Source organism: Quercus lobata, chromosome 2 (genome assembly GCF_001633185.2).
Source record: "Quercus lobata isolate SW786 chromosome 2, ValleyOak3.0 Primary Assembly, whole genome shotgun sequence".
Lineage (NCBI taxonomy): Eukaryota > Viridiplantae > Streptophyta > Magnoliopsida > Fagales > Fagaceae > Quercus > Quercus lobata.
In genome coordinates, this window is record NC_044905.1 from 2035834 (window position 1) to 2058585 (window position 22752).

The 22752-nt window shown below is 32.1% G+C and overlaps 1 protein-coding gene and 1 pseudogene across 1 annotated transcript; one reads left to right on the forward strand and one right to left on the reverse strand.

The window, feature by feature from the left end:
- The first annotated feature begins 11749 nt into the window (after window positions 1-11749).
- LOC115977846 lies at window positions 11750-12737 on the forward strand (annotated as a pseudogene).
- A 5735-nt stretch (window positions 12738-18472) lies between these two features.
- Window positions 18473-21903, reverse strand: LOC115973613 (cationic peroxidase 1-like). The gene is made up of 4 exons (XM_031093873.1): window positions 21685-21903; window positions 20371-20562; window positions 19108-19273; window positions 18473-18874 (listed from the first exon to the last, which is right to left on the reverse strand). The coding sequence occupies exons 1-4, from the start codon at window positions 21895-21897 to the stop codon at window positions 18492-18494; spliced, it is 954 nt and encodes a 317-aa protein (XP_030949733.1). The 5' UTR covers window positions 21898-21903; the 3' UTR covers window positions 18473-18491.
- Window positions 21904-22752: the final 849 nt, after the last annotated feature.

Consider the following 22752-nt stretch of genomic DNA (forward strand, 5'->3'; position numbering starts at 1 on the left):
ACCCGTAAAACCATTTCAGTTTTTATTTTACCTTCAAATGATTTCTAGACTTGGAAAATAGAAGAGAGAGAGAGGAAGAGCAAGAAGAGAGAGTAGAGCGAGTGAGCTAGAATCACACAACCCCAGATCGCACCATCGCCCCCAACCCCAGATTGCACCGGTCTCATTGCATCGCAGCATCGATGAGATCGCGTCGCCTGAAGCACCACTGAGATCGCACCGCGTAAGGCACCACCGAGATCGCACCCATGACCCACCCATGTCCGATCTCTCTCTTTCTCGATCTACCTCTCTCTTTCCCTCAATTGTCGATCACTCTCTCTTCCTCCCTCTCTCCGTTTGACTGAATTTTTGAGTTTAACGAATGTTTTGTTTTGATTTTTGTTTCTTTTAAGTTTATATATTGAAATTTTCTATTATGAAATTTTTTTGAAAGCTGAGAAAATGGCTGAGAAAAAGTGAGAAACTACTAGAAAAATGACATTTTCAAAATGCAACAAACACTTGAAAATATTTTCAAAAATAATTTTCATAATGTAGTCAAACACCTGAAAATATTTTACACCCGAAAAATATTTTACACTAAAACAACCGCCTTAAAACATGCACAGCCAAAACAGCCTTCAACAACAGGGATTTTTGGTATAAGCTGATGATGTTGAATCTACGATAATATTCCTTCAAATTAGCTTGTAGGAATCTGTTAACGTTCCAAATTGTCAAACCTTACCACCTACTATCCAAGGACAGACCTACAAGGGGGGCCAAGGGGGCCCGGGCCCCCTCTGGTCCAAAGAAAAAAAAAATTTTGGGCCCCCCTAACCCAAAGAAAAAAGTAAACAATTTTTTTTTTTTAAAGTTATATATATATATATATATATATATATTTTTTTTTTTCTATAGTTGTGCCTCATTCTTCTAAAAACTTAGACTCCCTCCCTTTTAATTAGTCTAGCCCAACTAGCAACCGCCCAATTCAAAAACTTAACAAAAACAAAATTTTGAAATAAAAAATAAAAATTCCCAGTCAGCCCAGTATTAGAGTACTAGTATTAGGTGTTCTAAATGGTAAATATTTAGTATTTAGAACGCCAAATACCAAAAACACTACTATATGAGACATTTCAAATACTATATTAAAGTAGCAAAAATAAGTTTTGGTTTGTGAAAATAAATTTTTTTTGCACAGTTGAAAATTTTAAGAAACAATATTATTTTGTGTTTTTTTGTCTTTGTTAGTAAATAATTGCATCTTAATGTATTAAGAAATAATGATTTTTTGTATTGATCTTGGTTAATATATAATTTGTTAGTATTATATGGATATCTATTTGGATTTTTTTTTCTTCTTATACTTCAGCCTCCTAGTTTGAAATCTTAGGTCTGCATCGATGGCCTAGTGGGTGATTTGTAGTTTTCTAAAAGACTATTCGATCTCATGCCTAGAAATTTCAACTTCATAAGGCTAATGCATTGAATCTAAGCCATGCAATTGTCTCTTGCCATTTAAAATTTAATAAATAAATAAAAAGTTGGTGCAATGTTGATTATTGAACCCCCACGAGATTGAATTTTCTCAATAAATTATATCAAATTGCCCTCGTTTTTGGCATTTATCGCACATAGGTCGAAAAGAGAACATGGCATCAGCACATGAGTTGGCGAGACATGCACAATGGATTGAGATGAAGAAGAAGTATGGATTGGGGAAGTAAACATTTTCTTGCTAAGTGTACTAGCAGTAGATAACCCAGTCAAAAATGAATAAAAAGTTCATCTTTTCTCTTAAAAAAATAAAAAGGAAAAGCCCTCGTACGTGTTATTAAGTATTATTTTTGAGAAAATTCAGTCAAGCCCTCGTGTCATTTATATGTAGCCCAGCAAATAAACCAACAACAACAACAAAAATGTTTTCCATTTGGGGGTTTAGGTTTTTTTCTTTATCTATCTACACTATTTATAACAGGATTTCCCTCTTTGCAGTGGACTTTTATGTGGTTCAGAAATACACTTAGAACTTACGTTTAATAGGAACAAAACTTGAGGACAACCCGGTAAAAATATATCTACAACTTATATAAAATGCGTACAAAATAGAACACTCTCTTAATAATCCACGTTTTCAAAACAAACTTATCCAAAAATTAAAATTAAGAAAGAAAAAAAAAAAAAAAAAACTTTTCAATCCACTTTGATATTTCCCTCAACCTCAAGACCACGTTCCAACTTAAAAAAAAAAAAAAATTAAAGACTCATCGATTTCTTTTATTTATTTATTTATTTTTAAATTTTCGGTTTGCTTAATTCCTAATCTCACGTGCATTAGACCAAAAAAAAAAAAGAGTCTCATTGTCATTGCAAATGCAAAACGCATGTGATGAGGCTACTATTACATAATGATAAGCAACAAAATCTTTGTAAATGTTTCATTATTTCAGCTCAACTTACAAACAACAAACTTTTCATCCGTAACAAATAGATAAAGTGGATTACAGGAGTGAACAATTTTGATACCAAATAAGAAACAAATGGCTAATCCCAAATGGGAGAGAAAATGATACTTCTGATTATAACAAATTTGCTTGAGTTATAATGAATTTCTTTTTTTTTTACCAAAAATGAAATGAAAAATATTTTTACACATTTGTTAATATACACTCCGCACATATATACAATATCTATAATTTCATATGTGATATTCACATTTTTAAAGTATATTCACGTTTAACACATGAAATGAATGATGTGCATGATGATGTATAATAATGTGTGTGCTGTAATAATAAAAAAGTATGTTTATAAATGTGTATATGTCATCCATTTAATCTATTTGTTGGTGGTGTGCTATTTATTCATTCTTTCTTTTTCTAAAATTTTTCTCAATTTTAGTAGGAAAATGGTCCCCTCTCATTTAACCACACAGATAAATAGGGTTATAGGATGGGGCGGTACAAGTACAACTAGACCTGCTGCAAGATTTGTCAAGCATTTTGGCCTCCTCAAAAAAATAAAAAATAAAAAATAAAAAAATAGACTAATGAATACTTAGGAAATGAGCTATCACCAACCCACTGCCAAACAGTAATAGAATTGCAAGCGGATTGGCTAGATTGGTGGGAAACATAAACAATGAAAGTATTTGGCTGGAGGATATGCCTGACTTCTTGGATGCCTTAATAGCGGGTGGTGTAATATTAAGTTTTTTGTTAAAACAAAAGGAAGAAAATAAAATGATATAGAAAGAAAAGAAACTTCTTTGAACTTCTAATAATGGCTTATGTAATATGAAGTTATTTTTTAATATAAAAAGAAGAAAATAAAATAATGTAGAGACAAGGCATAAATAAGAGAGTAAAAGTGTCTTGGTCTGATGACCGACGTTCATATAATAAAAAATAAAATAAAAAACCAATAGCTACATTATAACTATTTTGAATTGTAGCTTACAATAAATTGAATGTAAGGTATACATATAGAAATACAATAGACTTAGTGTATGTTTGGATAGCGGTCATGTCCAGCGTTTTTTGTGGGTCCCGTGTACTATTTAGGGCACCCGCAAGTGCTTTTTTCTAGAAAAACAACTTTAAAATTGGGTCCTACAATATTATTCATACATTTAAAAATTATTTTACTACAGTGTTTTCAGTTTTCAGCAATAAGCGGTATTCAAGCAGACCCTTAGAATGATAATCCTAAAAACCATGGTAGCTTATAGGATTCTACAAACCTATTGACTACATAGTTATAATAACATCCTAATATATTCGAATATCCCTTCTCAAATTCAAGATGAAAGTTTGAAGATGTCATGAGTTTGGAATGTAAGTTCCTGAAAGAAATTAACCAATGGCCATAAATGACCAAATTAGATGTAGAATGGGTTGAGCTTGACATGAATTGAAATGCCCAAGATCATAGTAAATAACAATTATTAATTAATGATGGTGGAAGCCAAAAGATGACTATTGTGGGTGGAGGACAATGCACCAATGACTAGAGGATACCAAAAGAAAGATCATAGTAAATGACAACTATTAATTAATGATGGTGGAAGCCAAAACATGACTATTGTGGGTGGAGGACAATGCACCAATGACTAGAGGATACCAATAGAAGAACGGTGGCTCAAGGATTGCATATGCATGTAAGACAAACATTGACAATGACGAATAGTGGATTGTCGGCAACAATTCTGATGACCATAAGAGAGTGGCATGGTTGGCCAAAGATATCATAAAAAGAAAATGTCACAGGAAACAAAAGATATAGGTGAAGGAAAGTGTTGTGGTTAGTACTAACTAAAGGAATAGAGAATACAAAGTTTATGTTGGGTTGAAAAACCACACCTAGTAAGGCGTATACCATTTTGTATTAATACTAAAACATTATAGACAAACTTTCCTAAATTGTAGAGATTATAATTACAGCAAATTACAATTATATAAAAGCTAAAGTCAAGGGATGTGCTAGGGAGGAGATAATCACGGGAGTGATATTGGTTGACATATGTTTGGCAAGTATTAGAATTTGAATTGGACTCTTTTATATCAATATGTTTGGACTCTTTGCTAGTAGTATTTGACTTTGAATTGGACACATCAATCTTCTAATTATCACACCCCCGCAAGCTAATGGGACAAGAGATTATAAGCTTGTTTGTCAATAATTTGAAGCGGGCAAAAGAAAGCCCTTTGGTGAAACGTCTGCCACCTAATCTATAGTACAAATGTAGCTAACATCAAGCTCCTTGCGAACAACCTTATCACGCACATAATGGTAATCTACTTCCAAATGTTTGGTGCAAGCATGAAACACCGAGTTTGAAGCTAAAGAGATAGAACTAATATTGTCACACCAAATAAGCAGTGTTGATAGAGAGACACCCAAATCTTTGAACAATGATCAAAACCATGAAATCTCAGTTGTAGTATATGCCAATTGACGGTATTCTGCTTTAGTGCTTGAGGGAGATACAGTATGGTGTTTCTTGGCACTCCAAGATATGGGATTAAATACAAGATAAATACAATAGCCACTAGTAGAGCGATGATCATCGGGGTTTTCAACATAATCAACATCGGAATAGGCTTCTAAACGTAAAGAACCAGGTTGATAAAAGAGACCATGAGCAGGAGTGTTCTTCAAATAACGCAATATTCTTTTCATAGCAATCCAGTGAGTTGTTGTAGGCTGATGCATGAATTGACACACTTGATTTACTGCAAAAGAGATATCCGGACAAGTGAGTGTCAAATATTGTAACACCCCAACAACACTTCGATATTGAATAGGGTTAGGAAGGGGATTACATCATAAAGACTCAATTATTGTTCAGTGTGAGCAGGAGAAGAAATAGGATTAACATCCTGAAACTTTGTGCGATGTAATAAATCCATGATATATTTTGTTTGAGTTAGGTACAAACCACCAAAGCTGTATATTGCCTCAAGAACAAGGAAAAAATGCAAAGGACCTAAATCTTTCATAGACAACAGTTTCCCAAGGTTCTATATAAGCTTGAAAATATGAGATGAACTATTCTCTGTGATCAAAATATCATCAGCATAAATAAGTAAAATACTGATCAAAGCACCCTTACAGAATGTGAAGGAGTAATTAGCCTTAGACTCACAAAAACCAAGCTCCTCTAAATAATCAAAAAATCTCTAAAAGCATTGTCGAGGAGCTTGTTTTAAACCATAGAAGGACTTATGAAGCTTGCAGACATGGTGTGGATAATTAGGATCAATGAACCCAGAAGGTTGACGTATATACACCTCCTCATATAATAGGCCATGGAGAAATGCATTCTGAACATCCAATTGTTGGATAGGCCAATCTTTATGAATGGCTAAAACAAGAACAATGCAAATAGTGCAGTGTTTCACAATCGGACTAAAAGTATTTGTTTAATCAAGACCTTATTGTTGATGAAAACCATTTGCTACAATATAAGCTTTATAATGCTCAATAATACCATCAAATTTTTTCTTGATTTTAAACACCCACTTATTAGGCAATATGTTCATATTTGAACGAGGAGGGACTAATGGCCAAGTGCCATTCCGTTGCAAGGCATTAAATTCAACCCCCATAGCATGACGCCGTTCCGCATGTTTAACTGCTTGGCTATAATAGGTGAGTTCAATCAAATGAGAACCATATACCACATTCATTGCATATTTTGGATTGGGCTTTCAAATTCCATCTTTTCTTATAGTGTCCATGGAGTGGGAGGAATTTTCTAGGAGAGTTTGTGATGTGGGATTAGGTGGAAATAGATTTGGCATGGAAGATGCATTTGGAGTAGAAGTTGTAAGGGATGAAGTAGGTGGTATAGTGGGGCTGAGATGAGAAGCCATAGGAGAAGAACCTACAAGATGGTTGCTAGAAATATGAGGAGGAGAGCTTTGTGTGAGGGAAACAGAATCTAGTGGGGTAGGCATTTAAGGAGTTTGACGTATAGGAGGGGAAGTGGGTGGAGGTCTAGAACAAGAAGGTGGTGTATGTAGCTGAGTTAGTTGAATCATTTCTAGTGTAGGTACCAAAGATTCCAGGGAGCATTTCTCTGCAGAAATAGAGTTAATAGTCTTTTCAAATGGTAATGAAGACTGATAAAAAATAACATGATAGGGTAAATAGACATGACCAGTGCTTGAATCAAGACATCGATATCCTTGATGATTAAGAGAGTTACCCAAAAACACATATTGTTTAGAATGAAATTGCAGCTTATTTGTATTATAGGGTCGCAAATAAGGAAAGTATGCACAACCAAAAACTCGAAGACTATCATAAGTGGGAGATTTTTGAAATAGCTTTTCATATGGAATGAGATAATTTAAGACACGAGTTAGAAGTCTATTAATCAAATACATTGCAATGAGGACTAGGTTGCATATGCTGATATGAAACAAGCCACTGTGAATAGCATTGGTGGGGAGAGAGAATTATTGATCCAACTGAGGATTATTTGGTTCTGTTGATGCCAAGTAATATAAGATTGATCCACTTCGGTGGTCTCCTTACCATCTTTGTCACATTTAAATTATGGAGGACATTGATTTGTACCATCTACAAATCCCATCAAACTCTTGCTCTTCAAAATAGGAACAATCTGATCAAGCCAAAGAGGATAATTGGTTCCATCTAGTTTAATTGACATGAACCTTGAATGATTGGGTACCACGACACCAGTTGAAGAATTGGTGTATTCGATTGAAATTAGCTAAAGCAAAGAAAATAGAAAAGCTAAAAAAAAATTGTGTGTTTTTTTTTTAAAGGTCATTGGACATATAGCTCTGATACCATAAAGGAATAGAGAATACAAAGTTTACGTTATGTTGAAAAACCACACCCAGTAAGGCATATATTGTTTTATATTAATACTAAAAGATTATAGACAAACTTCCCTAAATTGTAGAGATTACAATTACAGCAAATTACAATTACAAAAAATTAGCTAAAGTCAAAGGATGTGCTATGAATGAGAGAATCACGGGAGTGATATTGGCTGATTTATGTTTGGCAAGTATTAGAATTTGAATTGGACTCTTTTTTGGCCATATTTGACTTTAAATTGGACACATCAATCTTCTAATTATCACTAATTAGTTTGGAACCATATATACCTCATAATACATTGGTTATTAATTTGAACTTTCCTTTCCCTAAGACTAGAACTTACTAAAAAAAAAAAACTGGCCAAGAAGTATATAACACAACAATTTTACAACTTCTATTACAATTAGTGCATAATTAAAATGGTATAAGTAGTATATCCCAATAAAAGTGACATTCCAATCAAAACAAATTAAATCAATAGCCTTGAAATATATAATCTATATTTGGGTTGCACCATTTTGCATAACAAAATATCCGCACACAAATTCTAAAACTCTCTCAAATACCCCTATCTTTTAATGAATTAATTTTAAATGAAAAAACACAAATGGGTTTATATATAGGGCAAGACGTAGGTACAATACTTAGGTGCTGTTACTTAGGTTCTCCTCTCAAGATTCTGCCATATGGATTTTTTCTCATGGGATGGAAGTGTGTTTTTTAGTTAAGTAGCTACATTGCTAAATCTTAAGAAGAGAATCTAAGGAACAGTACCTAAGGTACTGTACTTAAGTTTTGTCATGGAAGTGTGTTTTTTAGTTAAGTAGCCACATTGCTGAATCTTAAGAAGAGAATCTAAGGAACAGCACCTAAGGTACTGTACCTAAGTTCTGTCCTTACATATATACATATATATATATAAATATATATATATATATATATATATATATATTATGTGTTTTTTTTAAAAAGATTACTTCTCCTATTTGAATTTCAATACCTCTACATGAGAGTTGTAAAAAAAAAAAAAAAAAAAAAATCAAGAGTTTTAGGGCTTGTTTTGTAGTAAGTTTTTGTTTTTTTTTTTTTTTTTTTTTGTTTTTTAAATTTCAAAACGGTATGAAAATAATTTTTTTAAAAATTGAATATGAAACTAGTATATTGGGGTGGCAAAATTTGACATGACCCGCGAACACGACACGACTCGACACGAAATTAGCAGATTATGGGTTGAGGCTTAAAGAGTTTGTGTCATATTCGGGTTGACATGACTGGTCCGTTTAGTGTCTAACCTATGGAACCCGTTTGTCCCGTCTAACCTGTTTAATTAAATAATATTTTACTAATATATCATTCAAACCCCAAGTGTCACGACCCAAATCCATGGAACATGGATTTGGATGCATGACTAACCTACTGAACTTATATAAGTCAAATGAACATAATTGATCTAAAATAAATTAAAACTCCAAAGAAACAATGCTCTTAATAAATAACCTCTTACAAAAGTCTAAACTCCACAAATTGGAAATAATCTCCAAAATATAAAACATGAATTACAAAATAAAGGTAACTAAAATTCTATATGTCTTCAAGTAAATACTGAAGTCGCCTATAACTTTCACGCTTTGCCTTGCACCTTACAAAGTGATCCAAAGGTTCTATATTCCTAACTACACTTTAATCTAAAAATAGTAATTGATGGGGTGAACCACACATCTAGTAAGTAATTATACAAAATACACAATGGAATAGAGTCAAGCAAAGCACGAGTATTTTGATTTTTCACAAACTCATTCAATGATATCAAAAATAATTATTCTAAAACATATAATGAATCACTTAATACATATGTAATCACATCTTAAAATCATTAGAAAACACATACACATAATTGATCAGAGCACAGTGTCACATATACACATCACATATTCTCACATACAATTCTGTGAGCGGATACCAACATCTAACCCCTATTGATGAGGGATCAACACATATTCTCACATACAATCCTGTGAGCAGATTTACACATTTATCTTATCAATTCTAAAATCATTCATTTTGAGTCACATATCACAAAACAAAATAAAATAATTTTCTTAACATTAACAATTATTTCAAATATAAAGGCATAGCGAATATCACAATATCGAATTGAACATAAATCAAAGGATGCTTGACTCTCTTAGGGAATGAATAAGACCTGAAGAGTTTATATATATATTTTTACAATTCTCGAGTAAGTTTGAAAACCCAATTTGCTAAAAGAAACGTCTTAAATACCATTTGAAAAATAAGAATATGACTTTGAAATCACTTGGTTTTAAACAAACTTAAAGAACAAGAACCTTTTTAGAAAACTTACTTTAAAACTCAATTATTTTTGGAAAATAGTTTAGTTTAGAAATCATCTTTTAAATGAGATTTGGACATTCAAAACATTATTTAAAATTTGAAGTTTCTCTTTAAAACGATGTAAAAATAATGCCTTCGATAAACTTTAGAAAACGTAAGCTTTAAAAACATATCTTTTGAAAATCTTTAACTTCTAAGAACCTAAAGAATAAAACTTGTGCATATTATGCATAATTACTTACAGCACTTGAATCACTCTAAAAGTCCAACTGAAACACCCTCCAAATAGTCTCAAAATACTCTTAAATAGGACCTATAATCAATCATGTAAATATACTTAATATCTTCTACAAAATATAAAGCTTAGAGAACTATACAAATGGACTCACTAGAATTATACTTTGCTGAACTAATAACACTTTTGACACTAAATTAAAGTTTCTCTAATGATATTCTAACCAATAATATTCCATTGCATTAATCAAAACTCATATTGCCATGAGTAATGCAGTAGCAACACTTTAGGATTTAATATATAACCCCAATGCAAACAGTGAGCCAAAACCAATATGATCCTGCTCATGAATTTAACATTCATTGACCTACGGATTTAATATGAGAATTTTGGTATGAAAATCTAAAATCTGTTCTTATCCTTTAAAAAAATATTTGTAGACGTGTTGAACCCTTAAATGGTTCATTGTGTTTGGAAAATAGTCAACACCTAGGCAATAGACTATTAAAGCTATCCCTCCATCCATTAGAGAACCTGGATTTTGACAAAAAGTGAGAGCTAAATAGTGCACATGGGTGGGGTCGGGTGCAATTTCTCCACCAAGTTAGAATTAATGTTACTATATGAGTCAACAGCCCAAAAGTTCTTATAGACCTACTAAAGTGACGATAGCCTTATACATGGATTTAACAATTTCGGCTTTTGTTCTAGGGTCCGAACAGTGGCAACCTAAGATTCTAGAATAATCGAAATAGTGTAAAATTGTAATCTAAGAAATTACCAATTCAACAATCTACACCTCATTAAAGTTTTCCATGATAAAATTCTAACTCTTTAATTCTTTATATCTAACGGTGAGAAATCATACCTTGAACAATCTGATTACCTCTTCAATTGTATGTACTCTAAACTCCAAGAAAAAATACCTCTTAACCTCTTTGATAAAACCCTTCCTATGAAAACCTTGATTATCTCTTCCTTTACCCGTAGTTCGTGTTAGATTAGTGAGGTAGCGGGCTACAGTTACTAATAAAAAGAATACCTATGGCCCATCAATTATATTTAAAAGAAATTTAATAATAACTTCAAATAAAAGTATGTGGGGTATTACACTAGGTATATAAACTTATTAGTTGTTGTGGTTTATTTTCTTTAACATATTATAATTTATCATTTGTGATATTGAGATATGTTTTAATTTTAAATGATTATTTGTGATGCATTTATTCATTAGTTCTGAATTTTATATATAAATTTTTTTTTTTTTTTTGGTTTTCATAATTTAGTGCTAAAATTTGTATATTTTTGTTTCACTTCAATAAAATCATATAAATGAGTCGACACAACTAACCCGTTTAATAAACAAGTTGTATTAATGTTGAGGAATCTTGACCTGTTTAATAAATGTGTCTAGTTAGTGTTGACCCATATAATTGAATATTCATTAGCTGAAACGACACAAATCTAACACGTGAACATGAATGGCCACCTCTAATAGTATATATTGTTACTATTATCACTCAAAACTCAAACTTCATTTTGGCTGTAATAATAGAATATGCTAATTGCTAAGGTGTTGAGGAATGGGTGTGTGTGTCTTGAAAGTTTAAATGGGTAAGCAGGGAGTCCTAATAACACAACCCATGTATTAGCTTAATGGGCCTCAAGGTAAGGTTTCGTTGATTGTATTGACCCTGGCCTTGCTAAAGCCCTTATGGGCTGATGTTTGTTGAAACCTGAAACACACACGTCTTTGGCTCCAAATATTTTGTCACCAGAATTAACATGAGTGTGAGAGAAGAAGAAGAATAACAACAACAACAACCTCTATTAACATCAGCCTTAGAACAAAAGCAACAAGAAGAATTAAATGCAAGTAGTTTGCTTAGACAAACATGGTTAGAGTCGAAGAAATTGTGGGCAATCGCTGGACCCTCCATTTTCAGCAGGCTAGCCATGTTCTCCATGACTGTCATAACCCAATCCTTCTCCGACCACCTCAGTGACCTCGACCTCGCTGCCATTTCTATCGCCTCCACCGTCATCATCGCCATCACTTATGATTTCTTGGTACTCACATTTCCCTTTTCTTCCTTTCTAATCTTTCACTTTCATCGCCATAACTACCACTTGTCCCAAAAACTAACACTTCCTCTCACTACAATACTTTAGAAAAGCTCAAATTGTGGCAATGAATTTAATCATTTAACCATTATTTTAACGCATGATGGCCATTTTGATGTAGTTGGGTATGGCGAGTGCTCTTGAAACGCTATGTGGCCAAGCATACGGGGCCAGTACCACATGTTAGGCATTTACTTGCAACATTCTTGGATAGTTTTGTTTTCGTGTTCGATTTTATTACTTCCCTTGTTCTTGTTTGCAACGCCAATACTAAAGCTTATGGGCCAAACCGATGTGGGGGCGGAGCAGTCCGGTTTGGTGGCAATGTGGTTGATTCCCATGCACCTGAGTTTCCCATTTCAGTTCACATTGCAGAGGTTCTTGCAGAGGCAAGTGAAGACTCGGGTTCTTGCTTATATCTCGGGTTCTTGTTTTCTAGTTTCTTACTAGCTCTGTTTTGGCAGCATAACTATCTTTGGCTGGGAGTCGATGATTCCTCTCGGATTTCTGGCTGCCGCTGGGTACGTTGCTGGTTCTAAGTCTTGTTTCCGCTCTTCTTTATAGTAAAACATAATGTGTATGGTAGAATAGGAATAAAACATGCAATTAGAACAGTGAAAATGTGGATAATATGTGAGAAGCAAGATATGAGGTTCAAGAGTTACAGATTAAGAAGTCCTATATGTCCCCAGCATCATCATTTCACTTGCCCAATGCTATCCCCATTCCCACTAAAACATAAGTTTGATCATTATGTTAAGCTTTATCTTCCCAAGTGTGGAAATCATACTGTTTCTTGCCCCATGTAATGATGTCTATAAGAAGTACATTTACAGACTTTTTTCTTTTTTTTTTGAGTGTGTGAACTAATTAAGGCAGTTCTTGTGATGTGCAGTTCCGCAATGATATAATATCATCTTTTCTTAAAATGCTTCTGGCTTAATTTACCCGTTTGCTTTAATTGTTAAAGGCAAACAATATGTTAAGGTTCGAGGTTCTTGAAAGAGAGTTTCAATAGAGAAAATCTAATTAGTTGACAAGATAAAACCCGATGGTCTTTTCTGTGAGCTAAATGTCAATTATTAGAGTTTTAATTTAATAACATCTTCCCAGCATCTTTTAACATCATTAATGGATGTGATGGGTTCAAATAAATGCTCCATTTTTATATCTTGGATTCTCTTCGTAGCATCTCTAGTAATTACTGAGTAATTTTTGGAGTGGAGGGAGTTCTTTTAAATTTTATCTTTTTGTGTTGAAAGCCAACCAAGAGGTTAAAGCATTTGAATATGAGATTATCAGAATCATTAGCTTCGTAAGACCTTAGAAAATTTCACTACTGATGATTGGTGGAAACTTATCTTTACCTCTTCATTGTAACCATGCAGACGTATATATGTTAATGGTTGCCAAAGCATAGCTTAATTAGCTTCCCCACCTAGGCGGCATTGCTAGTCTAGGAGGGGAGTCTTTGAGTTTGTGTCTTTGCGAGTTCATCCCAAATAAAGTGAACTCATTTTGGGTCTTGGTTGGGAAGATGCAGATAATATTCCAATAGCCTAGTGTTAGCTTCTATGACATAAGCTTTAAGTAGTGTTTTTGAAAGCACAATTAGTGTGAAACACTAATTTGTTTAGACCCCCAATTTTAATTTACAGCTTAATTGATTTTACTCTAACTTATCTAAGTGCGGAACAAGAGTAAATGAAGTGCAATAAATCGGAACTATTCTAGTGCATATACATGAACAATAAACAATAAATGTAAAGCACAAAGAGTAAGGAAAGAGAGATGCAAACACAAAATAACACAAAAACGTGTTATCGAAAAGGAAATTGAAGACTTGGCAAAAAACCTCTCTACGGCCCTCCAAATCAAAATTGATCTACTAGTGAATAAGTTAGAGTACACGAATATCAAGAATACCTTCTAACCTAATCTATCCAATGTACTTGAGCTCTCCAAGCTTCAGTTACTAACGAATTTCTCAAAATCTTGTCTTCACTAGTTATCTGGATCTCGCAACACCGCCCAATTGCATCCGCTAAGCCTCATCGGCTTCTTTTGGCAAATCTCAATTGCTTCCCAAGCTCCAAATCACTATCTACATTCTGAATAGGAGTGAGTTGTGTTTGGGTACAAATCTCCTCTCAAATTATAACAATAGGAGAGGGGAAGGAAAAGAGACTACAATAATTTCTCTATTGAGTATGAATAGCTCTCTCTAGCAAGGGTGGGTGTGTTGTGGAAACCTCTCTAGGGTTTTCTTTTGAATAGTTTCCTCACAATGTTGTAGGTAATGAGAGTATATATAGTATGGATGAAGGGTAGGGAAGTCACACTTAATTTATGCCGAATAGAGAGTTTTACGAGTACCTTACGAGATGGCTTTTCTCGTGAAGTACTCGCAAAATGACGGGTTAGCATGACTTTTCAGCTTCTAATCATGTGCTTCACATGTGACCTTTACGCGGGTACTTTTACTCACGAGCTTTTTGCAAGTTAGTCGCGAAACTGTATTGATCTTCATTGCATGCTTGATTCTTCACCAGTCTTTCACACTCATCCCTTACAATAAATCCCATAAAATACAAGGAAAAAAAATATAATGCAATTACAACACTTTTTGTCATGGAATAAAGCCAACACAAATGTTATGTGAAACAACACAAATGTTATGTGAAAAACCATAACTTAACAATCTCCCCCTTTGGCTATTCCGTGACAAAAAACTCTATAATAGACTCTAAACTTAAACAAGAATTTGGGAACAATGGCAAAACTCACTCACACCTAAATCTAAAACCTGTGATGAACTTGGAACACAATACCTGTATCCTGAAACACTTGCACAAAACGCATTAGACATCAAACACATGACAGTCATATGGAAATGACTACAATGATCACATAGCAAAGCAAATGATCATCTGAACATGCAATCAATAAAGCATAATAGCATAAGGATGTATGCATGTCCAACATATAAACACAACGCGATGAGAATAACAAAGCATAGATACAAAATATAACTCAAAGCATCATAAAGCAAACAAGAAAACAAACATAATGTAAAACAAACAAAACAAGGTTTTCTCATAAAAGATGTCTTCTCCCCCCTTGATACATGCATCTCCCTTATGGAATTTCTCCTCTATGAATGTACCCGAGATAGAATTTCTCCCCCTGAGAATGTGCACGAGTCATATAAAAATGACGATACACTCCGGTATACTCTCCCCCTTTTTATCACAAATAGACAAATGGACAAAGAGGAAGGAGGAAAAGAAAAGAAAATATAAACAAGAATAAGATGCATGAGGGGTACAAGATGAATGAGAAAATGAAGCTCAAACAAAAGGCAAAACACCTTAAAAACAAAATGCTACAAAGCATAAAGTAAAACATGATATGCTAAGGATGAGGAAATAAGATATAGAGCAAGGCATGACAAGGGTTGCAAAGGTGTGTGCAAAAGGTGGCTATATGCAATGCATGAACAAAGCATGAGGAATGCACATACGGGATAAGGTGTGTAAAATGCACAACCAATAAACCAAACATGTTCTTAATGAGGAAACATGAAAAACCCCAAAGTTTGGTACTCATATGGATTAAAAAAAATACCATGGAGGCATTTTATCAAACACCTTGTATGCACACACTATACATATATGATGAACAATGCATGAACATGTAAAAATCTACTCTTAACACATGAACATGTGTCATGCATGCAAGATTTGCAACAAATGCAGCAATCACCAAATGCCCATTCAAAAAAAAGTTGAACCATTCCTCCAATACCAATTTGTTAGGAGTACTCATGAACCCAAAAGTCTAAGCTAATAATGTTGAGTCCAACTTACAATTAGACAAAGATATTTATACTCATCATTTAATAATATCTATAGAAGGGACGTGTCCCTTGAAAATTTCTAAATCTATTACTTTTGGTAATGGATTTTCCACCATCTTCTTTGATAATACATAGTGAAAAACACATTTAGACCCCTACCAAGGCTAAACTACCAAATTTAATCACTTAATTCACATATTAACTTGATAGTTAATTAATCAATTTTAAATCACATTATATTATGGATAAATAGAAAAGGCACGCCAATTATATATAAACACATGCACACAGTGACAAACATATATATATATATATATATATATTCACGGAGTGAAAATCCAAATGGTAAAAACATTCTGGGGTAAAACCTAAATCCAACTCAACAAGTCCACTATTGAAGGTTGTTGTGGTACGTACAATATTCATGTGACTTCCCATTCATATAGTTAAGCTTAGTACCCAAGCTCTCCTCTTCTGCTTGCAATTGCAGATAATGCATTGTGCCTTCAAAGTTACTTGTTGCCACATATTGACTTACTGACAGCAAAATCGATATCTCGATCACTTTAAGGCTTCTTGAAGATTTGATATCATCTCTTTTGATTTCAAACAACTCCAACACTAGTATGGTGATCTATGTGTTTGGAAGTATAAACCTCTCTAAGGTATATCAATGAGAGAGGAAGAACTACAAGGCTTTCTCTAGGTTTTTATTAGTTTTGTGTAGTCGTCTTCCTCTCTAAATCATTAAAGTTGTGTAAGGCAGAGCTACGTACAATGGTCCCCCCCCCCCATTTGAAAATTATATATATATAAAATTATTTTAATGTTTTCAAAATTTAGTCTATAAAAATAAGAGTGTGCCCCCTCAAATATTTAAATTAGTCCAATGATGCTCTTAAAAAAAAAAAAGGTCTAATAGTTATAGAGATATAACTTTATTTTTTGCAATTTTATTTTTTATTGTAAATTTGCTCTTATATCTGTTAAATATTTGATAAAGTTTGACACCAACATGTTTGAATCTATTTTTTTAACCTGTTATGTGATGATTAACAAGTCATTGCCCTTATTAAAAAAATCTTGTCACTAAAACTACATATGAAATGTCTATTTAGTTGCAACATAATGGGTTGGAGCAAGGTAACTTCAAATACATTTGAAACCTAACTTATTCATCCAAGTTTTAGATCATTCTTGTTTTTGAAATTTTCATTAGTTCAATTGAAAGATTTTTTACTTACTTTAGTATAAAATTTGATAATTTGTATTGAAAATGAAACTTTTTAAGAATTTCATTATAAAAATGGTAAAAATGAATTTTATTTTATGAAAGATCACCATTAAACAAAATTTTAATTGAAAATATTAAACTCTTTTTTTTTTTTTTGGGTGTGTGTATATATATAATTTAACAGATAAAAAATGTGTGTGTGTGTGTGTGTTTATATAATAAAAAAGTGTGTGTGTGTGTGTGTGTGTGAGAAGGAAGTTGTCTTGATAAATATATAATAGTGCCACAACTTGGCCCCCAAACAAAATTTTTTTGCTCCACCCGTATTGTATTTTAAAATTAAAATTGGTGTAGGTTTCTAGGGTTGGTTGGTTACAGAAAAGTTGTGAAAGCCCGAGTCAATGATTTTCCTTTATAGGTTAGCTAGACTGAAAGTTGCGAAAATGTCTACTGAAACTGTCCAAACTATCAATTCGGTCGAGTGATCAAGCAAATTTGCTCCACTGAAAACTTCATACCAACACCTTCCACAATAATCTTTTTAGTTTTCAACCTTTATTACACCACACAATTAGAATTGAACATATTTGAATCAAAAATAAATTTATCATAAAATTAGCCATCACTAAGGGTCCATTTGGGAGTTAAGGGAATGGGATGGGCTCAGTTAAATTGTACGTATATGTTATAATTTTGAAGTTTCAATGTGCTACCTCCCAAACTCATCTTCTCTAGATGAGTCAATTGCATTTTCATTCGTATAATTATTACTCTTAGACTCAAGTGAACTTATGTGAAATTTTATTTTAAATATAGATAATGCATGTGTCATTACTTGTTAACAAATATATTTTTTGGGAAAGGATCCTCTACATTTTTTAGTATATATATTTTATTTTATAAATTCAATAATATACAAGATGTTATGTAATTCAAAATTTTAAATGGTGTAAGATTGAATATATCTTGAAATTTGTAACAGTTAATCTGAATCATTTTAAATTTAATTTGAACCATAATTTTCATTTCCCCATCTCTTTGAGTCAAAATTCACTTGTAAGAAAAAAAAAATAGCAATAAAAAAACCCAACATATATAGAAGACAATTATGGAGCAATTTACTTTATTTATTCTTTTTTGGGTAACTTTATCCTTTTATAAAGTTAAAAGTGGACTTAGTTTTAAACACATGTATAGAACAACCAATTACAGTTAATCTTTAGTCCCAACCAAAATTGTGAGGTCAAGTATGGAGACTAATCATGATCAATAACATGTATTTTTTAACCACGTGTAATAATTAATTGTAACTATATAAATAAAAAAGTTTCTTAATATCAATTAGTCTTCCTGCAATTGGTTCTGATCTCTCCTTTTGAGCCAGTAAGTGGGCTGAGGTTTCCCATTTTTATCATGGAACTCCCAAAATCAGAGAAGAACTTTGCTGATTTCTGGCTATAGGTGTTCACTTGGGAATCTGTGGAGCCACCATTGAAGAGCTGTTGATCTGAGTGCATAAGGCCCTTTTTGTTCACTAAATCCTTGAAATAAGTGTTATCAAAAGCTCCAGCAGTTTGGTCAAGAGGAGATAAATTAGAATCTCCGCCTGTACTGGGGCAGTTTTTCTTTAATGATGTCGCAAAGTTTGAATCTATATTAGTCTCATTATAGATACGAGTCCGAATTAAAGTGCATCGTACTTGACCTATGGTGTGCGCTCCTACAAGGAAAAAACAAAAGATAAGTTAAAAAAAAAGTACATTTATTACAATTTGATGAAAATTCACACACCCAAAAGTTATTTTTTAACTATGGGACAATGCTAGAAATACAACAGTGTCACTTTACATGGATGGATTGACTCACTCTCGACAACACTTTTATTATGGACTAATTAAAACATATTATATCAACAATTATGAAAAAAAAAAAAAAGTCTAAATTTGTTGGTACCTGAGAGAGTCACCATTTCTGGAGCAGTAAAACCCTTGTTGCTGAATGCAGATTTAAGAGCACTAAGATCTGAAAAGGGGGAAGGGAGGTTATTTTGGGCATCATCAGAACTGGCTGTGGCTGCATCTCTTCTGCCTAATGGAACGGTCCATGTAGTGCCACCCAACTGAAGTAATCATACCCAACAAAAGAAAAGATAACAATAAGAAAGGTAAATAACTAAGGGGAAAAAATATATATCATAGACCAATTAATCGGTATGGCCTAGTCATTAACAATATTAAAAATTTCTTTAGTCACAATTTTTAATACGAAGAATTACAATTTTTTTTTTCTTTTTTTGAATGTAAAGCTGCTTGCCAATCTTTTTATTTTTTTTTATTCTTTATCATTTTTTTTATTTTATAAATATGATAAATATGAATTTATGGTGTCTGTTCTATTATAAATATCTTTTGACCCTTTAAGTTTTTTCAGATTTCATTTCAGTCCTCTAATTTTGTTTTCATTCATTTCAGTCCTCTAACTTTCAAGTTTATTCAATTAAGGCTTTTTCCATAAATTTTTGTTATATGTTGTGGTTATTTTTTTTTTTCAAATTTTAAAAATTTTTCTTCAAAATTTTTAAATTAAAAAAATTCAATTAATGATTGAAAAATATTTTCCAATTTTTTTTTTTCAAAAAAGTTTAACAAAAGATGACGAAAAGGCCTTAATTGAATAATTTTGAAACTTAGAGGACTGAAATGAACAAAAACAAAGTTAGAAGACTAAAATGAAGTATGAAGAAACTTAGAGGGTTAGTTTTATATTTTAAACATATATATATATATTAGAAGACTAAAATGAAATATGAAGAAACTTAGAGGGTTAGTTTTATATTTTAACCATATATATATATATATATATATATATATATATATATATATAATATCTATATCTTTGCTAGGGTTACCTCAAGGGTAGAAATTGCACGGTCCAAACAAAAAGATAATAGAACGGAAGTTATATGGGACAGTTATGGCCAGTTTGGTTGGTGGGAACTTAGAGTAGAGTTGGCCATAAATTATTTTCGACCAACTCTACTCTACTTTTCCTCCCTCCCCCTCCATCCAAACTGGCCATTAAAAATGATAATTAAACTAACATTTCTAATAGCTATATCTTAGCTATGATATACTAGTTTTTACTAATGATAGTTTTTCTCATTTTTGAATGAAAATATATGATAGTAGTAAGAAATTTTGATGATATATAGCTTACCTTAACAACAGAATCACGAGCTGCAACAGCTAAAATATCAGCACAAGACACAACTCCTGGGCATTGCTTTTCAAGTTGAGATTTAATGGTGTCAATCACCTCATATCCTCTCAATGAGTTGGCATTGGGCACTGCGGTCTTCTCTCCTGTGAAATTGGCGGTGTCATCCAACAGCACAGATGTATCACAACCCTGTTTACAACATCATAATGTTATTAATATATATATATATATATATATATATATATATATATAGTACTAGTTTATAAAACATTGGAATGGATTAGTGGAAAAATTACCAACGAATGAAATGGAATTCTATATGCGTGTTTAAAGATAAATACTTTCTTTTTAAAAATATTCGGTTATATATATATATATATATATATATATATGATAATTAGTAATTTATCATGGTGTCAAAAATGGGTGGTTCTAAGTTTGAACACAATCTTTACTCTACTTTTTATTTAAAGTTAAAAATCACACGTGTTAGGTTCCATTTAATAAGGAAAAAAAAAATCCCACATGTGTAAAAAAATGTATTAGAATTATGATTAAATTTACCCTGATTATCTAAATTAAGTTTTTGGAAGAACATTAATTTATCATTTTTATTCAAAATAAGTTTTTTTTTTTTTTTTGAAAGTTATTCAAAATAAGTTAGTGCCAAAACGTGATAGATAATTTAAATAGTTATAACTATGTCTAGAACATAGGTATGGGGTTATATTTTTTTTCTTTTGAGTTGGATTCTCAAAAGAAAGAATAATTAGTGATTGATGGTATACAATAAGCGAAAATACTACCTTATATATGTGTATGTGTGTAGATTTAAATTAAAATGGAAAATAGTAAAATAATTACAAATTTTATTTAAAAAGACGTACAAATCTTGTGACAACAAATGTGATTAATACAATGAGTTGACTTAGTAGTTCTTAATCCTAAGGCCTCATGATATTTATAAAGTTTTGAATTTAAAACTTTTAGCTAGTATTTTGGGACTATCTTTAAGGAATTTCACCTCATACTAACTTGGGGTGTGCGTATGAGATGAGAGAGGAAATTACACATAGACGAGGGAATAGTTAGGTGCTCAAACAGTTCTAGATATCCTCATTTCAAAAGAAAATATTTCTAAATTAAGAAAATAATAATGATAATGATAATAATAATAATAAATGAAAAATAAGGACAAATTATTATATGTTAGTTAAATACATATATTGTCTTTTGGAACACGTTGTGGGTTAAATTAAATGGTGAAAGCTAAAAGATAGGAATTAAAAATAAAAATGATATAAGACTTGCATTGACAAAGCAATCATGGAAATGGAGGCGGAGTAACGAGGCCCCCATAGGATTCTCTTTGGACACTACAGTGTTTACTGCGCCTTGAATTATAGAGAGAGCCGTAGGGCAAGAACTCGAATAGAAGTTGGATGATAGCTGAGCAGAAGCCATTCCCAACATAAACAAGAATAAAGTAGAAAAGGAGAGAATAGAGGAGGAAAAGAAAGCCATGGCTTTACTAAAACAAGAAAACTTTATATCTCATAACTGGTTAAATCCTACTGATATTTATAGCCATTAGTGCTGCAGTAGTGAAACCATTTTTCTTTCTAAAAATAATTAATTTATGTAAACATTGTGGAGTACAGAAGGGCATCCAGTCAACCTTTTTTGCATTTAACGAAAATGGTTTTTAGTAGAGCTTAAAAGAAATTGCATGAAGTGACAAGGATTTCTCAATATCATAAATAGCGGGAAATGGACAAAAATATGACTTTCATGGACAAAATATATATGAGTTTCATTTTATTTAAGGTTTTAATTTTTTTATATATATATATATATATATGACATAAACGAAGAAAAGAAAAAAGAAATATAAATACATACTTTTTTTTTTTTTAGAAAGAAATACATACCAGTTTATTATGAGTTTTCAATCAATTATTCTAGACTAAAATAAGGTATAGGCAAGATAATCTCTCTCTCTCTCTCTCTCTCTCTCTCTCTAGTTCCAATTTAGAAGCATATTATATAATTTCTTAAGAAATGATAAAAAATATATATATATAAATTACTTAATATATTTAACCTACTTTTTTTTTTTCAATTTTGGTGGAGTTTTCAAGCAAAATAAACATATGATTGCTATAAAAAAAAAAAAAAAATCAAACACAGAATTGAAAAAGTGTGTATTCAATTTAGTAACATAGTTATAGAATTTTAATGTAATTTCATAAGATATTATAAAAAACCAACTACTTTAGGAACACTAATTAAGTGAGTTGTGGGTTCCAGTTAGTTCAATTAGTAAAGTCTTTGATAGATGAATAAGAGATCTGGGGTTCAATCATCAAACACAGAATT